Here is a 20,433-nt window from a genome sequence, read left to right on the forward strand (position 1 = left end):
GGAGAGCCTCAGGTGAAGAGCGCGCGGCTCGGCAGGATATCAAGACCTCGTGCGTGAGTTACTGCGCTTTGCTTCGTGGTATGTCACAATTCCAGCCGTTTGATGGACTTGACGACAGGTGAGACGTCATTTAGAAGGCTTCGGCAATCCAACTTCAAGGCGTAAGCCGCTCAGACCTTACGCCGACAGTCCAGAATGTGGTTCTACCAAAACAATTGCAGCCAGTGTTTGCACGCACACCCCTGGTCTCGGATGCCGCCCTTCGAGATTCACTATAGACAACGTACTGCCTATACTAACGGCGATGCACGTATGGAGGTAACTCTCTGCTCTGCATCATACCACGGCTAAACCTAGGATATGCTTGCTGGTCATACACCTGGTGCCGCAAACGCGCCAAACGAGCTCAGGGAACAAGCTGTTATCAAGCGTGAACTGGGTACACTCTTGTCGAATACTCGGGCTGAAGATGTGCAGTGATTCTGGTATCTTACCCAAGTTGGGACGCCAAACCAACCAGAGACCACGCTCACGGCTCCACAACCATCTCGACCTGCTGAATCCACACGCCTCACCGTATACATGTACCCGCGGTAAAATTGTGGAGTCACTGCCAAAAGCGGGTACCGTATAAGCCAGATTCGGCACTTGCTGTTTTCTGCTTGCCCATCAGATGTATCCCGGATCAGAGCTCACCTTTGTCAACGTACAGAATCCTCACGATGTCGTTGCACCATCACTTCGTCACAAGATTCGATCAAGAGCAACCTTCCACACCCACGAATGCCGCCTCCAGACGACATTGCCGCTGCAGCTGTCGCAGTCGGTGGGACAGTTCAACGTCATTGTCCCTCCGAACACTCCCCATGAGGAAGCAACGAGCAACAAGCAGTCCAGAAGCGCACGGAAGAGGCTTCGTAGTGCCTCGATAGTCGAGCAGGATGGGATTGAGGCGGCGGCAAGGCGGGATACGCTGGAGAACAGGTTATCGACGACGTTCGCAAACGCTCCAGTGCCGTAAGCAAAGTGAAGGGTACTAGGCATCTTCGCGTGTCTGAGACATCTGCTGACCTTGTATCGTACGCTTTTAGGTACGAGCCATGGTACGCTGACGTCCTCCACGTCTGTAAGTTGAGCATTGGAGTGATCGAGCTTACGAGGTTGTGCTAAAAGACTTAGGGAGTGCCGACGCGTTCCCCAAGTACTGGAAGATGACAAACATCGAGTTGATGACCGTCATAAAGTGTTGCGATTTCCAATCATGAATTCAGCGAGAATCGATGACCGACCCTCTGCTATACTATACCGATCTCCTGTCTGGTATCACGAACGCCTACCCGAACGCTCGTCAGGGAACGAGACGTCGGCTCTCCATAGAGTAAGCCAACCTGAAAAGACTTAACGCCGTGTGGCGAAGCTGGTGACGGGACAAGACGATCGCTGGATTGCCCTCGCAAGTTCCGCCGGCAGGGCCTCCAGCGCAATGCTGAACGTCTGAGCATTCGCTAGCTATGTTACGGTGGCATAACTCACAACACACCCGAGCTTCTCGATTGAAAGGACAGAATTATGCCGAGAGATCAACAACGCTCTCGGTGACCCAGATCGCAGACTCAGCGCAGCGACGCGGACCGCTATCCACAAATTTGCTGTCCACGAATGTCTTCTGGGGAATAGAGACAATGCTCTACGAGTACACTTCCCCGGCCTCAAACGAATGCTAGAAATGAAAGGCGGGGAGCCAAGACTCAAAAAAGATGCGCCGCATATGCTATTCGAGGTGTTCCGCGTACATTGCTGAAGGCTTGTCGAGATGTGCGAGCTCAATAATGCGCGCACGGGGCCGATTTCCAAGGATCCCATGGGCCCGACAGACCACGTCAACGAAGCTGAAGGAAACAGCTCTGCACAAACCGATCCGATTGTCAAGCAAGAGGAGTCAGACGCGGCAGCCCTAGCTCGATCTGTATCGTATGAGTTTCCCAACACCGAGATCACGTTGGCAGTCAGTAACAGTCCTCGTAGATTCCTTCGCCAGTCTGCATGGCAGCCACCCCACGTCGAATCGCAGCAGCAGAGTCAATCATACGAAGAGTCTCTGCTCTCTTTCTGGGCAGCCACCAACGCGGAGAGAAACTTCCCTGGATATTTCGCCAACACCCGCAGACTGGATGCTCTCCCTCAAAGCTCAGGCTCAATAGCACCTGCAATCGAGGTATGAGACGGAAGACACGCAGGAGACTGCCCATTAGACACCACGTACCGGAGGTATGGTGATCCAGACCATGTCAGGGGCGCTTCAGCCATCGCCTACAGAGCCATCCCGCGACAGTGTTTCACAGGTCAGGAACATCGTGGGACCAGACATTGCCAAGGAAGATACGTCATTCGCCATCGTCCGGACCTTCCAACATTTTCCCTATACGCATTCATCTTACGAAATACTTTGCACGGTGATGCCTTCAAGGCTTGCCCAGCGTCCGACCGAACAGGACACCTAGTTTGGTATGAGCGTCATCATGTACGAAGAGCCTTGGCACGACGGCTCACTATACGACTTCCGGCATTGTGGCGTGGTCAAAAAGGACAGCTCAAAGCGACCTGGGTCCTTGTCAAAGAAATCGCTGCTGTCGGAGAGGCAGTCATTGCGTCTGGAAGTTGACTCGGAATTTCCCCTCCACCCATCAGGATGCATAAAGACTTCGTGAAGATTCTGGTTCTGGAAACGGACGAGCCTCATCCCGACACTCAACACGAGAAGGGAAGTTTCGCGGATATCTTCAATCATCTCTTCACCAAAGCTGGACAGAGTCATGATCCGCCGCTTGGGGTAGAACTCGATCAACATTTCGTCGTCGATGACCCGGAGCACAATCATCACGGTCACGTTCCTCATGCCTCCGAGATTCCTGAAGACGTACACGCCATTCTCATAACTGGATCCATGTATGATGCACACGGCGATGATCCGTGGATCGTTCAGCTTCGTGAGCTTGTCAAGAACCTCTGGACGACTAGGCCAGAGATAAAGTTCAGCGGTGTAAGCACAGTTTGGTGTCGATTTGCAAGATTGGTGCACTGATAATATCTACACAGGTCTGCTTTGGACACCAGCTACTTGCTCGTACACTGGGGGCTAAGGTTGAACCCACCCCCGGAGAGCGGTGGGAGCTATCGCATACATCGATGGACTTGACCCTGGTCGGCCAAAAGCTCTTCGTCACGAACGACAAAACTCTTACCGTCCATCAGATGCACCAGGATCACGTTACGACTGTACCGTCATCCGAGACCACGGACCTACTCGATGCAGGGACCAAGGTACACGTCTGGGCATCGACTGAACATACGGAGGTACAAGGTCTGTACATTAGAGATCGGCTGTTTACTTCGCAGGGGCATCTGGGATTCGATGAGAACATGGTTCACAGGCAGATTGAGCTCAGGCAGAAGTCTGGCGCCATAGGGAAGAAAGATTTGGAGCAGGTCCGGGAGGCTCAGGAGAAAGCACATCTGGAGCATGATGGTGAGGTTGTGGCTGCGGCAGTCGTGAGGTTCTTCCATGGTGATGATCATGACATAGACTAGCGTCTGGGGTCTCCATCCTTCTGTTCTATTCTGAGCGCAGCACCGACTTTGCACTACCATTTCCTCGTATCAATCATATCCATACCATCAGCCTTGACACCCTCCCACAAGGCGCTCAATCCAGCGGCAACACCACTCTCCAGCGGTCCGCCCTGAGCCTTCTTTAAACTCGACTCAAAGTGAGTGAGCTTACTACTCAACCCCAGAATCACCGCGTCACCCTCCTCAAGAGCAGAATGATACACGAGCCACCTCAACGAAAGCTCATCCATCTCTACTCCTGCCCTCTCCGAGACCCCGTTCAGCTTCTTCACCGCCTCATGCATACTGGCATGATCATACCACTTCACGTACGGCGTTTGCAACGAGAACCTCTTTCCGGCTTGCACACCATCTTCAGTGAAGTTTCCCAACAGGAACCCTCCCCCAAGCGGTGCATATCCAGCGTAATGGATGCCGTGCTTCCGCAGCAAAGGAAAGAGGGTATCTTCGTGACCGCGGCAGAGGAGATTGTACTGGCCTTGGTACCACGAGGGTTTGACGTAGCCCTCTTCGCCTGCGATATCGAGCCATTCCTGCAGCATTTCCGTGCTGAAGTTGGAGACGCCAAGGTGTTTGAAGCGGCCTTGTTTGTAGTGCTCGTTGAGGGCTTTGGCTTGGTCTGCGATGGGTGTGATGGAGTCTGGTCCGTGGCAATATAGAGTGTCGACTTGGCCCAAGTTCAGGACTTTGAGGCTGTTCATTAAGGATTTCTCGATGCGGTCAGGTAATAGGAATGGGTCTGTCATTTCTGTAATGAGGATCTTGGTATTGATGGAAATCTGTTTCGGTAGAGAGGAACGACCGATGATCTTCTCCGATTCGCCATTTTGGTAGCGTGCTGCAGTGTCGATGTGAGTTATGTTATGTTGTTCGAAGATCTTGCTGACTGCCTCAGGGTCGTGTTGGCCAATGTCGCCGGAGATGAAGTGTGGTGGCATGTTGACTGATGGGTTGGATGTCTGGCTCGGGTGTCTGGATTGCGGGCGAAGAGACAATGGTCGAGCGAGCGTGATTGATGTGAAAGTCGTAGAAGCATTGCGCGTGCTGACATACGGAGATCTGGAGGTTAGTGTCTTCGAGCATGTAAGCTTGCGCAGCACTAGGGCGGATAAGATGACTGATCGACATTTGAGACTCCTTCAAGGCAGCTGCATGTTGAGTATTCGTCCGCCGTTTCGTGGTAGCACGACTCAAGTATAGCTGGATGCATCTATAGCGATACGTCTTGGTGCAAGCAGGAGAGACGTTCTTTGGCTGATGACTCAAGCCGTTCGTTTCCGCTTGGTATCAGACGCCCGCAGAGCCCTGTGCACAGTCCTGAAGTAGAGGGCTGTCATGCCTCGATAACATATTACTCATTATTTACTACTGGGTTGTCGGTGTCGGGTGTAGAGCATGAGATATATACAAAGCCCACCCGTCCCACTGATGCCTTGCTTGCTGAGAAATGCCGCAGATGTCGCTAAGCCGTGCGCAAAATGCAAAGTCGCAGTCAGTAATTCATGATATCCCGCCAGAATCCCCAGTCAATTCGACTGCCGTCTATGATATTCGAAAGAGCCCAGAGCCGCCGTATGTCGGAGAGCTCGGGGTGTATCGTTGGTCTGTCAAGGTCGTTTTTTGCCCTTGCTTGTCGTGGATGATGAGGAGCCGTCAGCTCCAGTTATGTACTGTACCAGGTTCGCCAGCGAGACCGGCCCACTTGAAAGATGGATAACGAAGAACCACAAACATAGCGCATTGACGAAGTAGTGCATCATGTACGCATAGGTGACGCCGTATGACGCGGCGTAGATGGCGAATATGAACATTATGGTGTTGGTGAGGAGGCGGATGCTACTACGTCGAGTTAGTATCCTGTTCTTCAATGATAACCTGATATGGGTGACCTTACCGATTCATCACTCGGGGTATCATGTTGTTGGTGCTCATCATCTCAACCAGCAAGATGTAGCCGAGCACGCATAGCAGGTTGTGATGTGTCGAGAACGGCGTAAGCCAGTGTACGGCTAGGTTGTGTATCCAGACGACCAGAACCGGCATATTAATGGGCAGAATCCAGAGCATGAGAACTAACATGGAGTGGGTGTAGTTGTAAAAGTTGTAGCTTTGTGCGGACTGGGTATCCCGAGCACCCTTTAGCGCACGAATGCAGGTGGCGACCTGTACAATGCAGAGGACCATGTAGGCGAACTGGTAAGGTATGACCGTCACGACCATCAAAACCAGTATGCCCGTGGTGACCAGTCGCTGAGTCGCAGTCAATGGCCCTTGGCTTCTCCTGTGCAATGTATTAGCTTCTGCGACAGCATCACACGAACAGTGTCTTACCTATGTTCATCCACGGTTCTTTGCGTCCACGCACGCACGCAGGAGAAGATCAACGCAAAGACGTGCTCCAATATGAGCACGATGTAATTCATGGCGATGCAAATACCGACCGCGATGATGGCGAATAGTGGGACCAAGAACCAGAAGAATGGATCTGAGGTTCCCAGCATCAGGTCGTTGACGGTAAAGTCTATCGTTTGCTCCGATGTGCCGGTTGATGTGCTAAGCAGATGTCGCGTCCAGATGTTGTGGCTAGACTTGGACACCGCGACGCCGAAGAACGTCAAAGCAATGAAGATTGCTGGTAGGGATGTTCTGATGCACTGATCCATGCTTTGCGTGAAGCTCATGAACACACCCGTAGTGTCGTAGACTTTGAACTGTTTTCGCAGTACGAGCGCAACGACCAGCAGTGGGAATGCTGCAAATACCGTGCGATACCTCATCACCAGTTTCCCAGCACTACCGAGCTTGTCGACCTTCAAGGAGACTTCAACAGTGGAGTTGCAGGTGGGATCGGTCCAAAGTTGAAGTGACAGGCCCTCGGTGGCGCCTCCACCTAGCAAGGGAGGTGGCATGTATGGCGACAACCCATGCACATTGATGTTGCCGCCTTTAGTGTTGACAAAGTATTTCGACTCATATGGCTCAGCAATATACTGACGCATGAGTGGCGCGAAGCTGGAAGCGTACTTGTCGCACTTCTTCTGCTTAACTTGAAGTGAGTACGCAAACAGAGTGGAGTGCACCTCTGGGATCTTGATCTCTGTCATCATGGGCCTTTGCTTTGGCAATTTGACCTTGAGACCGCCCATGAGAATTTGGTGATGTCCCTTGTTGACTTGGATCGATGCTGCGGCCGCTTGACTAAACTCGGCCATGACCCAGCCCGGTTGACGCTCTTTCGCCTTCTCGAGTACAGCCACGAACTGGTAGTCGGCAACCGTGTGAAGGTCATACTGTAAATACGAGAATGGCTTCGCATTGTCGAATGCATTGACCGAGGTGTTGGTGGATGCAGGAAGCAGCGACACATCCGAGGCGGCATTCTTGCAGGCTAGCCTAGTAGATCCGGCTGAGTTGCCCGTGGAGTCTAGATTGATGGCGTACGACAGTACAGCGAAGCCGCTCGGCGGTGGAAAGACACTGCACAGCAGTACTGACAGGGTGCCTTCTTCCTCGCCAGCATCCAGAGTCTGATCCGTCAACAAGGTGAATTTGCTGCCCTCGACGAACGGCTGCGCTGGCACGGGCATCACGTGTGCCTTCGTTGTGCCAGTATCACCCAAGGACCGAAGCACAAGTCGCTCGCCGTGCGACATGATGGCAGTTGAGCTGTGTTCCAGGGTAAGGAAGAAGTTCGGCTCCTTCTCCAGCAGTCCTTTTTCAACCACAGGCTCCATGCCAGTCAGAAGTCTTTTTCTGAACGCTCGAATCCGTTCGGGCCGACTCTGCGTCTGGCCTGGCCGCCTTACATCGATCACGTCGAAAATGGCTCTGACCAGGGCTTTCCTGAACTGGTCACACCACATGATGGCTAGATGGTCCATGCCGGTCCATACATTGGGTATGCTCGAAGTGAAGACGGTAAAACCATGTGTGTCTGGCACAAGCGAGGTAAGGCTTGTGTACTCGGACGGAATCATGGTGTCGAGCCCACCACCAGCGACAGAAACCAGAGTCACATCGTCCAGAGGGCTCTTGCCAGCAGTCAAGCCAGAGTAAGCGTCTCTCCAGAATGTGTTGACATCGTTGTACGTCTCGACCATCGCCGGGTCAAAGGATATCGGCGGTCTCGCGTGTGGTGCAGAAAGTGTTATGATGGTGTTGATCGTTTTCTCCTGGTAGTTTGGCATTCGAAGCATGGTCCTGGCTACAACGCCACCCATCGAATGACCAAGTATGATGACCGACTTTGGATCAGGAAGTCCGGGCTCGCGCAGTGAGCGCTGCGGCTGGTGGTATAGAGCCAAGATGTACGCTACTGCCTCATTGAGATACTCGGCTTGGTCCAGGAGAGTCTGTCCGTGGAATGCAATGAGTTCCTCGTTGAAGTCCACAGTGAAGAAGTCCAACGGCCTCTTGCCGTCTCCAATGGCATGTCCATCCATCCGTAATGTGTCGTGAAAGTATCGCGCTGCTTCTGCCGCAATCGGGCGCACCTGCTTGTAGCTGCCGGCATTGCCAGGGATGAACAGCACGGGTATGCCCTTGACGCGAACGTCGTCGTCCACGCCGCCCTCTCGGTACAGATAGAGGGAGTATTTGCTAGCAAAGCGAGTGTGCTCTGTGTCGAAGTCTGCAAAGTGGTTGAATCTCGGCATCATGTAGGACATGGCGCATCCCTTCGGATCCTGTTGTCGGTTCAGAAACGAGTGCACTATCGTGAACAGGAGCAACAGTGCGGCCATGCTCGTCGCAAGCGTGAGGAAGGAGCAGCGCCAAGGAGATGGCAATCGTGCGGCGTGCTGGCGGACGTGGTCGGCGATTGGAGCTGGCGCATCGTGAGGGATGGGGGTCGGTGGGGTTTCAAGCAGCGGATTCTTCTCCAGCGCCGGACTGGAGATGGATGTGCGCATCAACGGGCTATGGCCCTCGACAACCGGCGACACGCTCAGCTCCCTGCTCTGCTTGCGCTCCTGCAACCGCGAGCGACTCCCACTTCCGCCGTCCCGTATCATGTCGCGGCTCTTGACGCTCGCTTTCGCCTTGTCGGAAGCACTCGGGGTCGTGGACGCAGGCTTCGGCCGATCGTCATTGTCGCTGGACGTTCTGTCCCTCATGACATGGGCGCCGGGAGAGAATGGAGTATGCTACCGCCGCGTAGCCGTGTCAGCGTTTGGCGAGCATCCAGCGCGTGGGTTGTAGCGACAGTGTAGGGCAAACAATCGGATCGGATGGGCGCCGGTCTGCCGCAGTCACAGCACACCAGCACAGTGAAAGCGAAAGCGAAAGCGAAAGCGCAGAGTGGGCGTGGGCGTGGGCGTGGTCGTGCTGGAGCGTCAAAAGTGAGCGGCAGGAAGAAGCGCGGTGCGGTTGCGACGGAGCAGCGTCGCAGCAGAGGGAGGGCAGGCTGCAGCAGAAGGAGACAGGCAGCTGTTAGCGGACTCCTCTCGCTAGTTCTCCAGTAATGCTTCCGCCGCCGCGCAATACATGTAGCCTGCAATCATCTCATCAACCAGACTCCAGACTCCCCCGGCAGGCACACGGCATGGAACACTATGCATGGCAATCTGCACGTATTCAACGTTGCTGCCACGCGGAGATGCTGCAATGATGATGACACGCTTGTGTAGCGACGCCGACGCCAGATGCATCGTCTCAGTCTCGTCGCAACTTGCAAGCCTTTGACGTCTTTGCCGACGGAAGCTTGACTACATGTAAACTGTAACTCTGCCACACACATCCTTGCCTTCTCCATTCACACTCCGCCGACTCCGCCTTTGCATCTCAGATCCACGCCGAGCACCTCCGAGCACGCGAGCCGCCTGCAATGCCTCTGCAGAATCGCGACCAACTTGTTCGCCGGCCGCCAAGCAGAGAACGCGCAATCCTGCGGGCCCGGCTACCATTTCCATTCATCGGCCCGCTCCACAATGCCGTGCCCAGCCGTGCCCTCGTGGGACATTATTGTCTTCCAACTTGGGAAGTCACTGTACATCGGCCCCGGCGACGGCGTACAACGTCTTGGTGATACAGATGTGTATACTATTGTCATTGACATCCTAACCTCGGTGCCTCTCAGACGGGCCACGAAACGGTGAGACTTCGAAAGACAGCCTTCCATCATCACCTCACTCATCTCGCCACTGGCCCAACCCTGACCTGCTCTCTGCTCTGCCGGTCTTGCCATCGCTGTACTTTCTTTTGCGCTTTCTTCTTCTCCCCTGTCATCCGTCGGAAGCGTCCTCGAGCACCATGCTTGATTTTCGTAATCAGATCCCCGGCCCGACCTTTGGTAATCATGCCAAACTGGAGTTGCTCATCTTCTTGGCGGAATTTGTTCAGATAGTCCATTTGACTCTGGGACGCGGGCTTCTTTCTCCAAAAGGCAGACTTCGAGATCATGTCGTACGAGAATGTTTCCGAGGCGAACGTGTCTGCACCGTGTACGGCAGCCTCGAATGTCGCTGACTTCCCTATCTGTCGTGGCCTGGCATATGGTGCCTTCGATGTTGTCCCATCTGGTAGCCGTGCAGTGTACCAGAGCACATACTCATCACTTCCTTCCTTCTTGATGCTCACGTTGGCCCCGTCCAGGTTTGTAAGGATGTACCTGATGTCGTCTATCTGCACCCAGGCAAATGGCGAAATTTTGCGAATCTGTCTTTCTCCCATCGTGTCCTCGATCAGATCGTTGACGCTGTCGTAATCTGTAAAGATGACATCGCCCTTCAGCTCGGGCGGCGGTTGACTAGCAGCCTGCATCGCCTGCTCTTCCCTTTGCTTCTCCTGCTCTTTCCGCTCTTTCAAGCTCTTCATTGTCTTGAAGTCAGCTTCATTCACGAGCTCTTGTGAATTCAGTCCAAACAATGTAGGGGTCGTGATGATTCCTCCCTCAAGCGAGGCTACCATGTCAATAACATGGCAATTCGCTTTCCCTTCGTACTTTCGCAGGCCGCGGCCGACCATCTGAATCAGCAGATTCCTCGACTGCGTCGGCCGTGCCACCAAGATACAATCAATATTGGGTATATCAGTACCTTCGGTAAAGATCCCACAGTTGAGGAGCACAGGATACTCGCCATTCTTGAATGCTTGCAGCCGCTCCGCTCGTTCCTGCGCATTTGTCGAGCCTGTTATGTACTGTGCTTCGACGCCATGCTGACGGAACACTGCAGTGAGATCTGCGACATGTGTGAGATCAACGCAAAATACCAGGGTCGATTTCCGACTTCCTCCCTTTTCTAGCCACGCCCTGACTGTGATAAGATTGGTCTCTGGGTTATTGACAGCCTTGCTCAGCGCTTTCGACTGGAAGTCTCCACCTGCGACCTTGACTTTGTCGAGATTCACGCCCGTCTTGACAGTAGTGAAGATGGCCTTGGCAAGGTATTCGTCCTCTATCATCTCTACATAGTCCCTGGATATCGTGAGTAAGAGGGACATCAGCAACGAGTATTCACTTACTTATGGTACACAATGTGGTCTATCGCAGTGCCCAGTTTTAAGCCATCATGTCTGGAGAGGGTAGCAGAGACTCCAACAAGCGCGGTCGGGCCTAGGTTATTGGGATTGGCCAAACGAAAGTGCTCGAGAATTGTCATGTAGCTCCCAGCTACGATGTGATGAGCCTCGTCCACTATGACCAGCTTGAAGCGTGCTGGGTCGAACTTTTGGAGACGTTCTGCAGAGCGCGCCAGCGTCGGCACAGAGGCGAGGGTGATGTCTGCGAGACCAGATGCTTTGCTGTTCGCCATCTCGATCTCCACAGTCTTGTCTGGGTAGAGCTGCTGGCAATGTCGGGCAGCCTGCTCGATCAACTCACGACGATGCGCGAGGATGAGGGTATGTGTGGCATTCTTGGATGGAGCTGGTACTCGATCTAACAGATGGCTGAAGATGACAGTCTTCCCGCTGCCAGTGGCAAGTGAAATGCCCAGTCTCTTCTCTCCTCGCGAAAGATGATCGAGGACGGCTTGAATGCTGGATTCTTGATAGTCGCGCAGCTGGACCGGTCCAGTAGCAGCCGATATCTTGCATGTACTGCTGTATCTCATGCATCGCTGCATGCAGCCAGGTTGATCAACCCATGATCTGGGTACGATGCTGCGCCGGCGGGCAGCCGACGTTTGCAATGTCGCACGGGCGATGGGCAGTCTCTGAGCAAGGCGAACGATAGGCAAGGGCCGCCACATGAAGTTGATGAGATGTGGTGATGTCGATGGGAAGAGACGTGGCAGTTTCGTGTTTCAGTCTCGTCGCGTAGAATAGTCTAGAACTAGAACTACTGAGCCCAAACAGCGCTGACTGATCAAACCTTCATGTTCTGCTTCGAAAGGTAACACGAAGAACGTCACGACCGTCGATCTCCAGTCGCTGATATAACGTCCGCGGCGCCCTCCTGCCCTGTGATGGACTCTTCGTCGCCTTGGGAGCAGCACGACGGGAGCGAAGATGAACAAGGAGAATCAGACTCGGACAGGCAAGGACAAGGCAAAGGCTCTCCAAGCCAAAGTCGACGACCTCACCACACTGCACTCGGGGCTCGACAGGCAGTCGCAACGCTCGTAAGGACCTTACCATCACGGGGCCGACTGCTCAACGAGTCAAACGCAGTACTCGAATCCAGCGAAGGCAAATCCGGCAAAAAGAAATCTCGTTCCTCAAAAGAACCTGGCCCAAGGATCTCCCGCCAACCCAAAGGCCTCCACTCTCGGTACCCTAAGTCAAGGCGGAGAGAGATAAAGCAAAATCTCAGCCGAGCATATCGCGATCTTCTCAATGCCGATATCGAAGATGCACGGCGGCGGTCGAGCGGCAAGGCAGTATCGCTAGACTCTTCGCAGATTGGACGATCGTACTGGACTGCGCATGAGAAGGACTGTCTTTTCCGCAGAATCGAGCGCACGGGGCTGCGTGATCTCAAGGATTTAAATCAAGCGGTGCCAACGAAAAGCGATGCAGAAATCAAGGCCTACTTGCTGCTACTTGACGAAAGTCTATCAAGCTCTGCCACTTACGGTACTTCTACTGAGCAACTTGACATGAGCGACGTGCCAGCAGCCTCTGAAGTCCCATCTGACCTCGAGTCTGCTCTGGACGCTGCTGCTACTGCACTGGAATGCCACGTCCACGATCACGATGTCAAAGCTGAACAGAAGGTAAATGGCGATGTATGGCTCATAGATATACAAGCTGCCGATCAAATCGAGCTGGAGTATGAAATATCACATGAGCAACAAGGTAATGCTGAGAACGAGCTAGATAACACATCTGCTGCCGCCGGACATGCGCCAGCTCCGGCGTCTTTAGCTGCAGCCACCAAGCCGGAAAGCCTTCTCCGACCAGCTGCCTTGCTTGAACTTTCTAGTAACCTCTTCATGAACAACGGTGAGGATGAGGAACAGAACTGGCATCACCTCGATGCGCTCTCAACAGACATCGACGGTCCAGCCATGTTCAGATCGGCTTTGACAGACTTACACGACCTTGCAATCGGTCTTACCCGCCGGCTTGTGCAAGTTGTCATCTTTCAAGCCATGTCGAGGCTTCGCGCTGAAGATTCAATCAGGAAAGACTGGACCCCATCTGCGAATATACGTGATGCTGATGTGCATTCTGCCCTGGATCTGCTCAACATGCCACGAAGCGGGGAACGATATTGGGCAAGCTGTGCGCGAAGATGCAGGGTCGATGTTTATAGCGAGTCAAAGAAGTTTGCGGATGGTAGACCAGGCACAAAGCAGGGCCGTCGGTTGACCTTCGACGAAGTCGAGACAGAGCTTCGGCTGGACTTGCCTCACATCGACACGGACGGCAACGTGAATAATCACTTCGATGCCGAGGATGTCGATGAGATGCTCCGCGACGATGAAATGTTCACGGACGTCAGCGAAGTGGACAGTCCTCCAAAGGACAACTCAGAATATGAGGAGCCTGCAAAACCCACTCGAAGGCGTTCGAGCAAGCGGAAGCGTGCTTTAAGTCCGGCAGACTTCTGCCGTGTTGAGACTGCGTACCTTGAAGCAGTCGATCGAAATACACGTACCACGGAGGAGATGCGATTGCGGAAACTGCTGCGCATCGAAGCTGTGGATGATGCCGATGTCTCGCGCTCATTGCTAGCTTCCGAACCTGGTCCTGTTCCCGCTGCTTTGATTGGCGACTTGAAATGGCGTGAGAGAGTGGAGTACGAAGCCGAATGGGAACATTTGCAAGGACATGTTGGCCCCGAGGCATTCCATCAAATGGCGTTGGCAGGGAAAGCCGGGAGACAGCGAAGAAGAATACTCCATGCAGAATTGCAACGGCGTCTTGGAGAAGATATCGCGCTTCCTTTGAAACCCGAGGATGAACTCGCAAGTGAAGAAGAACAGGATATAGAGGAGGATCTTGATGATGGTGAAGACGAAGATGAAGTCTCTTCTGACCACTCCGATGAATAACCACGGACGTTGAGTCTACGATAACAAATGAGCCAGCCAGCAACACTCGAGGGGACGACAACGCCGGATCAAGCGAGAGGTATCACGACATCAAACGTCTTGAGCGAGCACGGGGCAACATTTCCCATCCTTGCGATCCCCGTGGAGTTCCCACATCATGCACAACAGCGGATCTCGATGTGTGGGATGCCGATGTTCTACCATGACCATGTGCCACCATGCGACCGACGAGTGCTTCAAGAGCCGTGTTGATTGGTATCATCTCAGCCGACAGACACACGCCGAAGTCAACGCCAAGGTGATTCCGGGTTACCGTGAAGGGAAACTCAAAAGCCGTACAGAGGGTATATATACGCCAGATATTCCCAGTCTCAACCTGCTACCACTCATACCAAAGTACTTTGAAGGACCGAAGGCGTTGTACCAAGAACCATGAGCCCGGAAGAACACAAAGCAAAACTCGCGAAGAGTGGCGTTCGGGTGGTTGACTTTGCTATCGATCGCGTTGGTGAGCCCAGCTCACGTCACTGGCTGACCAGAATGCTGACAGGCGATACAGAACGAGTCGACAGCCGTTCAAGTAAAGATCGAGCGCAAACTATCGACCATGTCGAAGATGTGATGAATCCAGAAGGTGGAAGCAAGAGGTCAGGACTGTTGTCGAAGGTCTCCTTATCGGGGTCTAGCGCCAGGTCATGAGTGACACTGTCTCGTGGCCAGGTCATCAGACGCCTAGCTCGGCGACAGTAGTGTTGAAGGATCGGAGGCGTTCGTTGCCTGGAGCGAGTTCATCAGCCTACGGAAGGTGTTCTAGGATACAATAGAGAGACTGGCGTTACCGTGGACCGGTCAAGGAGGAGGATACTTCCATTCACGGGAGGGACATCTGCTTCGGGATGTCAGTACCGGGCACAAGACTGACTTGAGGGAAAGGATGAGGTTTTGATTTCGAGATACCCATATTGTCCGACAAAGATCCATGTAGCGATCATGTGCTCACCGCCACTCATAGCGCTGTGTGACCAAATGATCTCATCGCACCCGTGTCACTCACGTTATTGCAACTTACTAAGCCTTCTCTTAAGCTTCGCCGATTGACCAATACCTGAGCCAAACAAATCATCACAAAGTGACCCACAGTGCTCACAATCTGACTCAGCACAGCCGCCAACATGTCAGGCAGAGACCAAGACGACTTCAGCGAGCAGCTAGCTGAAGGCGCCGGCGAAGCAGCCGGCAACGTTGGTATCACACCCTCCCTTGCCGTGGGAGAGTGAACACCGCTGAACCCGCCACGCAGAGAGGACCTACGATGACGCGAGCGAAAATGTCGAGCAAGGCTACGAATACGTGAAAGACGCGCCTGAAGAGCTGGGTCGCGCGGCTGTCGAAGGCATCAAAGACGCCATTGAGACTGTTGTGAACATGCCAGAGGAGATCGGCGAGTCGTTCGAAGGCGCTGCGAGTTGGACTGGCGAGCAGATGGGAGAGGTGGAAGAGAATACCGGTGAGGCTGTGGATGATGTGCAGCAGTACGGCGATGAGATTGGTGATTCGTACGATCGGGGTCGCGAGGAGGGAAGGTGGGACGACTGAGCGTATGGTGTGCTTTGCTGCCATCTAAACAGCAGAGATGCCGACGCCAGTATAGCAGAGGGCCATGAAGCCGTGACTAGAACCGCAGGATGGCTGGACTGGTCGTTCACATCGGCAGGGTGATAGCAACATAGGTCCTGCGGCCTGGCCAATGCCATCTCCCTCCTCGGACAGTCCTGGCTATCAGATTCCCGTGCTCAACTGACTTTCACGCATGAAGCACCAGATCCGCTCTTATGTTCACGCTGCTCCCCTCTTCCAAGTGTCGCGCTCCTTACTCTCCTTGTTCTGGAAGTTATGCTCGTAATCAAGCCCATCGAATGTCTCCAGTTGTGTTTCCTCTCTTTCTACAGCTGCTCTTGCGACTGTTTACCTGACGGGAGTGATGCAGGCCCCGCGTCCAGCGGTTGCCAGCGAGATGCGACCACTTCGTCGACCTTCGGAGAACATGTAAAACATGGAAAAGGTCGCCGTGATACGCGGGAAGTAGGGGCTCTGGTGGGCAGGGAAACATGGAAGATCCAGTGCTTGTGGTTCCACTAAGGCATCCATATTCAATCCCGCAAAAGGGTCGGGACAATCTAGGGAAGTCCAAGTCTAACTCGGAGGTCCTCGAAATCGAGAAATACCTCTACCTACGTCGCGCGTACGCTATACTACTTGCTATCCTACGATATATACGCCGTTCGAATCGCCTTACTATCGCCGTTCGAGCGTACCTCTTTTTACGTTCGTATAACCTCTATCGCTTCGGCGCTACCTAAGGATACCGATTTCGATACTACGACCTAGCGCGTACCGAGTCGACTATATACCCGTACGATACCTATACCGATCGATTCGCCGTACCTTAGAGAGCTACTTACGCTATATATTATATAATATAAAGACGTCGACGTCCGGCGCTACGAGTACCTACCTCTAATATAAGGCGGACCGCTTTATAAGGGTGAACGTAATAGCTAGCTAGACCCTTTAGCGAAGCGCCTAGAGCTAAATAGCGCCTAATAGCTATCCGCGTCGCTAAAAGTACGCTAAGACGATACTACTTTCGATTATAATATAACATCGCGACTAGTAATCGATAATCCGGTAAAATCGTATCTAGAAAATATATTAAAGATCAATTATACAAAGTCTATATAACGATATAACGAAGATTACGATCTAGATAAATTACGCCAAAGAAATATAAAACGTCGTATTGAGCTAGATTTACCCTCCCTCGTAGATACGGTACTATAACGACTTTACTTTATACTTTTAAATATACGAGCTTCTTAAGCTCGTCGTATAGAGAAAGCTCGAAGAAAGACCTCTCTATATATTAGGTATTATTATACTACTATTATCGAGGAGGGTAAGCTACTACTAGATTAGCTATTTAGCGCGCTTTGCCTTTAGACTCTCGTAGGCTCGGTCTTTTAGCTTACTAAATAATACCGAATACCTAACGTACTTTACTACCGAGCGGGCTACTTTTACTAAGAACTATACACTTCTATAGATATAGCTATAACTATAACTACTATTATAGCGTATATTGTCTTTAAACGAGGCCAAACTGACCTTAGCTGTCTAGGCTACGAAACGCGACGCGATAATTACGAAACGACTTGCTATAAAGGTATACGACGCGTCTCGAACTATACTAGGGTATCGATTGAATAGACGACCTCCTCGGGGTGACTACGAGCCTAATTCGAAGACGCTTATAGAGCTAGAAGAGAGGGTGATACTTAAGTATATACTCGAGCTAGATCTTAGAGGTTTCCCGCTATTAAAGGCTAGTATACGAGTAATAGCCAATTTACTACTATAAGAGAAGGGTCTTAAGCTCGCTAGTGTTAATTAGATAGATAGGTTTATTAGGCGATATCGTGAGCTAAAGGTTTGTATAACACGTAGATACGATCGTTAGCGAGCTCTAATAGAAGATCTAGACGTTATTGAGAAGTAGTTCTTACTTATACGTAATATAAAGGAGAAGTATAGTATCCTTAACTAGGACACCTATAACTTCGACGAGATAGGGTTTATAATAGGTATTATTACGTCTTAGAGCGCCGTTACGGGTTTAGAAAGGCGTAGTAGAAAGAGGAAGGTCGTTTAATAGGGCAATAGAGAATAGGTAATAGTAATTAAGACTATCTATATAGACGGAATAGCGCTCCTACCCTACGTCATCCTTATAGGCAAATAGCACATTAGTACCTAGTACTAAGACGGCAACTTGGGTCTAGACTAGACAATCGGGCTAATAGAGAACGGCTAGACTAATAATAAGTTCGGTATACGGTAGCTAGAGCATTTCTAGAAGTATACTATAGCTCGTACGACTAGGGTATAGAGACTACTTATTATCGATAGCTACAAGAGCTATAACTCGAAGGCATTCTAGAACCTATATAAGGAATATAAGATCTTGGCCCTATATATACTATTGTACGCCTCGTACTTACTCTAGCTATTAGATATAGGTTACTATTCGCCTTTAAAGAAGGTATACGGTACCTTACTCTTAGGCTTAGTACGCTAGCGTATTATTTATATCGATAGAGTAGAGTTCCTACGCGCCTTCCGGGCAGCCTATAACGCTATATTTAGATAGGAGAACATCCTATCGAGCTTTAGAGGCGCTAGTTTAGTTATATTTAATCTATAGGTAGTAATAGACAAGCTTAATATTAAGCTACGTACGCTAACCCCTCTAGCTCCGGACTCTACCCCTTAGGAGTCGAAGGCACTACGAACTATAAGAGAATTCGACTCTTAATCGATACTAGTAACGAACAAAATACGTACCCGGGTAGGTTTATCACTAAACTCGTTATAGAAAGGGGTATATTAGCTTATAAAAGGGAGTAGAGAGATAGCGCATTAGATAGCTCTTATACGAAGCGAGATTAGTAAGCTACGTAAGTCTAACGAGGCCCTTATATAGCGGAAAGTACAAAATTGTAAGTATATTTAGTCTAGAGGGTCTCTAACCTTCGATAAGGCGTCGTAATTAATACCTCTAGAGGATACTAGGAGGTAGGAAGTAAGTAGAGAGTCGCTAGATAGTGTTCGGCTAGTACTAAGGCTACGACGCTATAAGCGATATAGCGAGTATAAGGGCGCGCGTACTATAGGGTCCGAATGAGATAGTTGTTGTTCTACGAAGCTACGAAAGAGGAGCGCGAGGCGCGGCGAAGTTATAAAGCAAAGCTAAGCCGCGCTAACCCGATGTAGAAGGTCCTCGGTTCAGCCGGGCCGACGTAGCTATAGTGAGGGGTCGCGGGCTACCCGTGACAGTACCCCCCCCAAAACACGCCTTAGTCCTCTAAGCGTTATTTACCTTATAAGGCCACTTGCCTATCGAGCTCTATAATCGCGCGAACGCCGAATCATCCTCTAGTGCCCTGTCGTTATCCGATAACATCGCATTCGCTCTATTAAGACTATCCTCGACCGGCTTCCTTCGAGAAACATGTTACCTAGTTAGCTAGCTTGCCCTAGATCTAAGTCTGTCTTCGGCTCGTACTCGCGTATAATCCTTATGACCAAAGTTAGGTATTATTGTAGGCTCTATAGGCTCTACTCGAGTATCGAATATGTGCGGAGCAGATTCTATTAGAGGTAAGGCTCGAGGCGACTTATTCGTAACGGTGTCTTTCGGAATGACCCTAATCGAGTTAAGCCCGAGTATCTTAGTAGCTAGTAGGGACTAGTTAGATAGAGCTGCGAAGCCTATAGGCGTAGACAACTCCGGCCGGTTATAGTAAAAGTCTATAATAGCGGCGGCTACGTGTTTAAGTATGTCCTCTATAGGTTACTAGGTCTTACTATCCTCCTCGTTCTAATATCTAGCCCATTTCACCTTATACTATATATCTACTTTGCGTTTGTACCCCTTCTTTACCTTGCCTACCCGCTTACGGGTGTACATATTAAGGATCTTTTCCACCTCGTATATATACGTAGGTGCTACTACTATATCGGCTGCTACATTAGCCTCGGTAGTGTTAGGTTCGATAGTTATTAGTAGTAGCGGCGCTAGATGCTGCCCCTTAAGTAGTAGGAAATCGGGGTGGTCGGCTCGTTATAGTAGTAAGGTATAGAAGCAGTTATTAAGTCCTACTAGAGCGTCTAATAGTTTTAGTCGATAAGAGAGTCTAGCCGGTATAACTTCCGTGATCTAGTAAGGGCCGGTATATCTCCTGTCTAGCTTCTTAGATAGTCGAGTCGTACGGATGTTCTTAGTACTAAGATACACCTAATCACCTACCTTATAGTCTAGAGGAATACTTCGGTAGCGGTTTGCTGTCTCTACTTAGAGAGCTTATGACATTCGTATATTCTCTTAAAGGTGTTTATGAAGCTCGTAAATTCGACGTATAAAGGTTTCTACTAATCGCGCGTCTAGTCGCTAGAGAGTGGTCAGTCCTCCCTCCTTTCTAGCGTTTAGGTCAACTCGCTCTATAAACTTAGGGTTATATCCTAAGGTAGCGTAGAACGGCGACATACTAGTAGTCTTAGACAGGTGATTGTTAATCGCGAACTAAGTAAGGCATAGCCATTCTGCCTAGTTATCCTATACCTCGTTAGTAAATATACGGAGATACTGTTCTATCGCCTAGTTAGTGCGTTCTAACTGTCTATCAGTTTCTAGGTAATACGAAGAACTTAGCTTACGATTTGTACGGAGCATCTTATAGAGTTTCTTCTAGAAGGTAGCAACCTACTGCTTACTACGGTCTGATATAATAGTGTTAGGAAACCCGCG

The 20,433-nt window shown here is 51.2% G+C and overlaps 7 protein-coding genes across 7 annotated transcripts; 4 read left to right on the forward strand and 3 right to left on the reverse strand.

Annotated features, from left to right (window-relative positions):
* Window positions 1-1,813: 1,813 nt before the first annotated feature.
* Window positions 1,814-2,221, forward strand: CLAFUR5_02969 (uncharacterized protein; the record flags this gene model as incomplete). The annotated part of the gene is made up of 1 exon (XM_047902117.1): window positions 1,814-2,221. One exon carries the CDS (start codon window positions 1,814-1,816, stop codon window positions 2,219-2,221), a length of 408 nt encoding a protein of 135 aa, XP_047758187.1.
* Window positions 2,222-2,689: 468 nt separating this feature from the next.
* Window positions 2,690-3,588, forward strand: CLAFUR5_02970 (Putative glutamine amidotransferase-like protein; the record flags this gene model as incomplete). The annotated part of the gene is made up of 2 exons (XM_047902118.1): window positions 2,690-3,040; window positions 3,097-3,588. The coding sequence occupies 2 exons, from the start codon at window positions 2,690-2,692 to the stop codon at window positions 3,586-3,588; spliced, it is 843 nt and encodes a 280-aa protein (XP_047758999.1).
* A 53-nt stretch (window positions 3,589-3,641) lies between these two features.
* On the reverse strand, window positions 3,642-4,568 carry CLAFUR5_02971 (Aflatoxin B1 aldehyde reductase member 4; the record flags this gene model as incomplete). The annotated part of the gene is made up of 1 exon (XM_047902119.1): window positions 3,642-4,568. The coding sequence occupies one exon, from the start codon at window positions 4,566-4,568 to the stop codon at window positions 3,642-3,644; it is 927 nt and encodes a 308-aa protein (XP_047759000.1).
* Window positions 4,569-5,237: 669 nt separating this feature from the next.
* CLAFUR5_02972 (GPI inositol-deacylase) lies at window positions 5,238-8,744 on the reverse strand (the record flags this gene model as incomplete). Its single annotated transcript, XM_047902120.1, has 3 exons — window positions 5,238-5,469; window positions 5,525-5,911; window positions 5,962-8,744. 3 exons carry the CDS (start codon window positions 8,742-8,744, stop codon window positions 5,238-5,240), a joined length of 3,402 nt encoding a protein of 1,133 aa, XP_047759001.1.
* Window positions 8,745-9,759: 1,015 nt separating this feature from the next.
* Window positions 9,760-11,819, reverse strand: CLAFUR5_02973 (Putative mitochondrial ATP-dependent helicase irc3; the record flags this gene model as incomplete). Its single annotated transcript, XM_047902121.1, has 2 exons — window positions 9,760-11,044; window positions 11,092-11,819. 2 exons carry the CDS (start codon window positions 11,817-11,819, stop codon window positions 9,760-9,762), a joined length of 2,013 nt encoding a protein of 670 aa, XP_047759002.1.
* Window positions 11,820-12,035: 216 nt separating this feature from the next.
* Window positions 12,036-14,069, forward strand: CLAFUR5_02974 (uncharacterized protein; the record flags this gene model as incomplete). The annotated part of the gene is made up of 3 exons (XM_047902122.1): window positions 12,036-12,712; window positions 12,995-13,330; window positions 13,898-14,069. The coding sequence occupies 3 exons, from the start codon at window positions 12,036-12,038 to the stop codon at window positions 14,067-14,069; spliced, it is 1,185 nt and encodes a 394-aa protein (XP_047758995.1).
* A 1,172-nt stretch (window positions 14,070-15,241) lies between these two features.
* CLAFUR5_02975 (uncharacterized protein) lies at window positions 15,242-15,665 on the forward strand (the record flags this gene model as incomplete). The annotated part of the gene is made up of 2 exons (XM_047902123.1): window positions 15,242-15,314; window positions 15,370-15,665. The coding sequence occupies 2 exons, from the start codon at window positions 15,242-15,244 to the stop codon at window positions 15,663-15,665; spliced, it is 369 nt and encodes a 122-aa protein (XP_047758996.1).
* Window positions 15,666-20,433: the final 4,768 nt, after the last annotated feature.

This window comes from Fulvia fulva, chromosome 2, assembly GCF_020509005.1.
Source record: "Fulvia fulva chromosome 2, complete sequence".
Taxonomy (NCBI): domain Eukaryota; kingdom Fungi; phylum Ascomycota; class Dothideomycetes; order Mycosphaerellales; family Mycosphaerellaceae; genus Fulvia; species Fulvia fulva.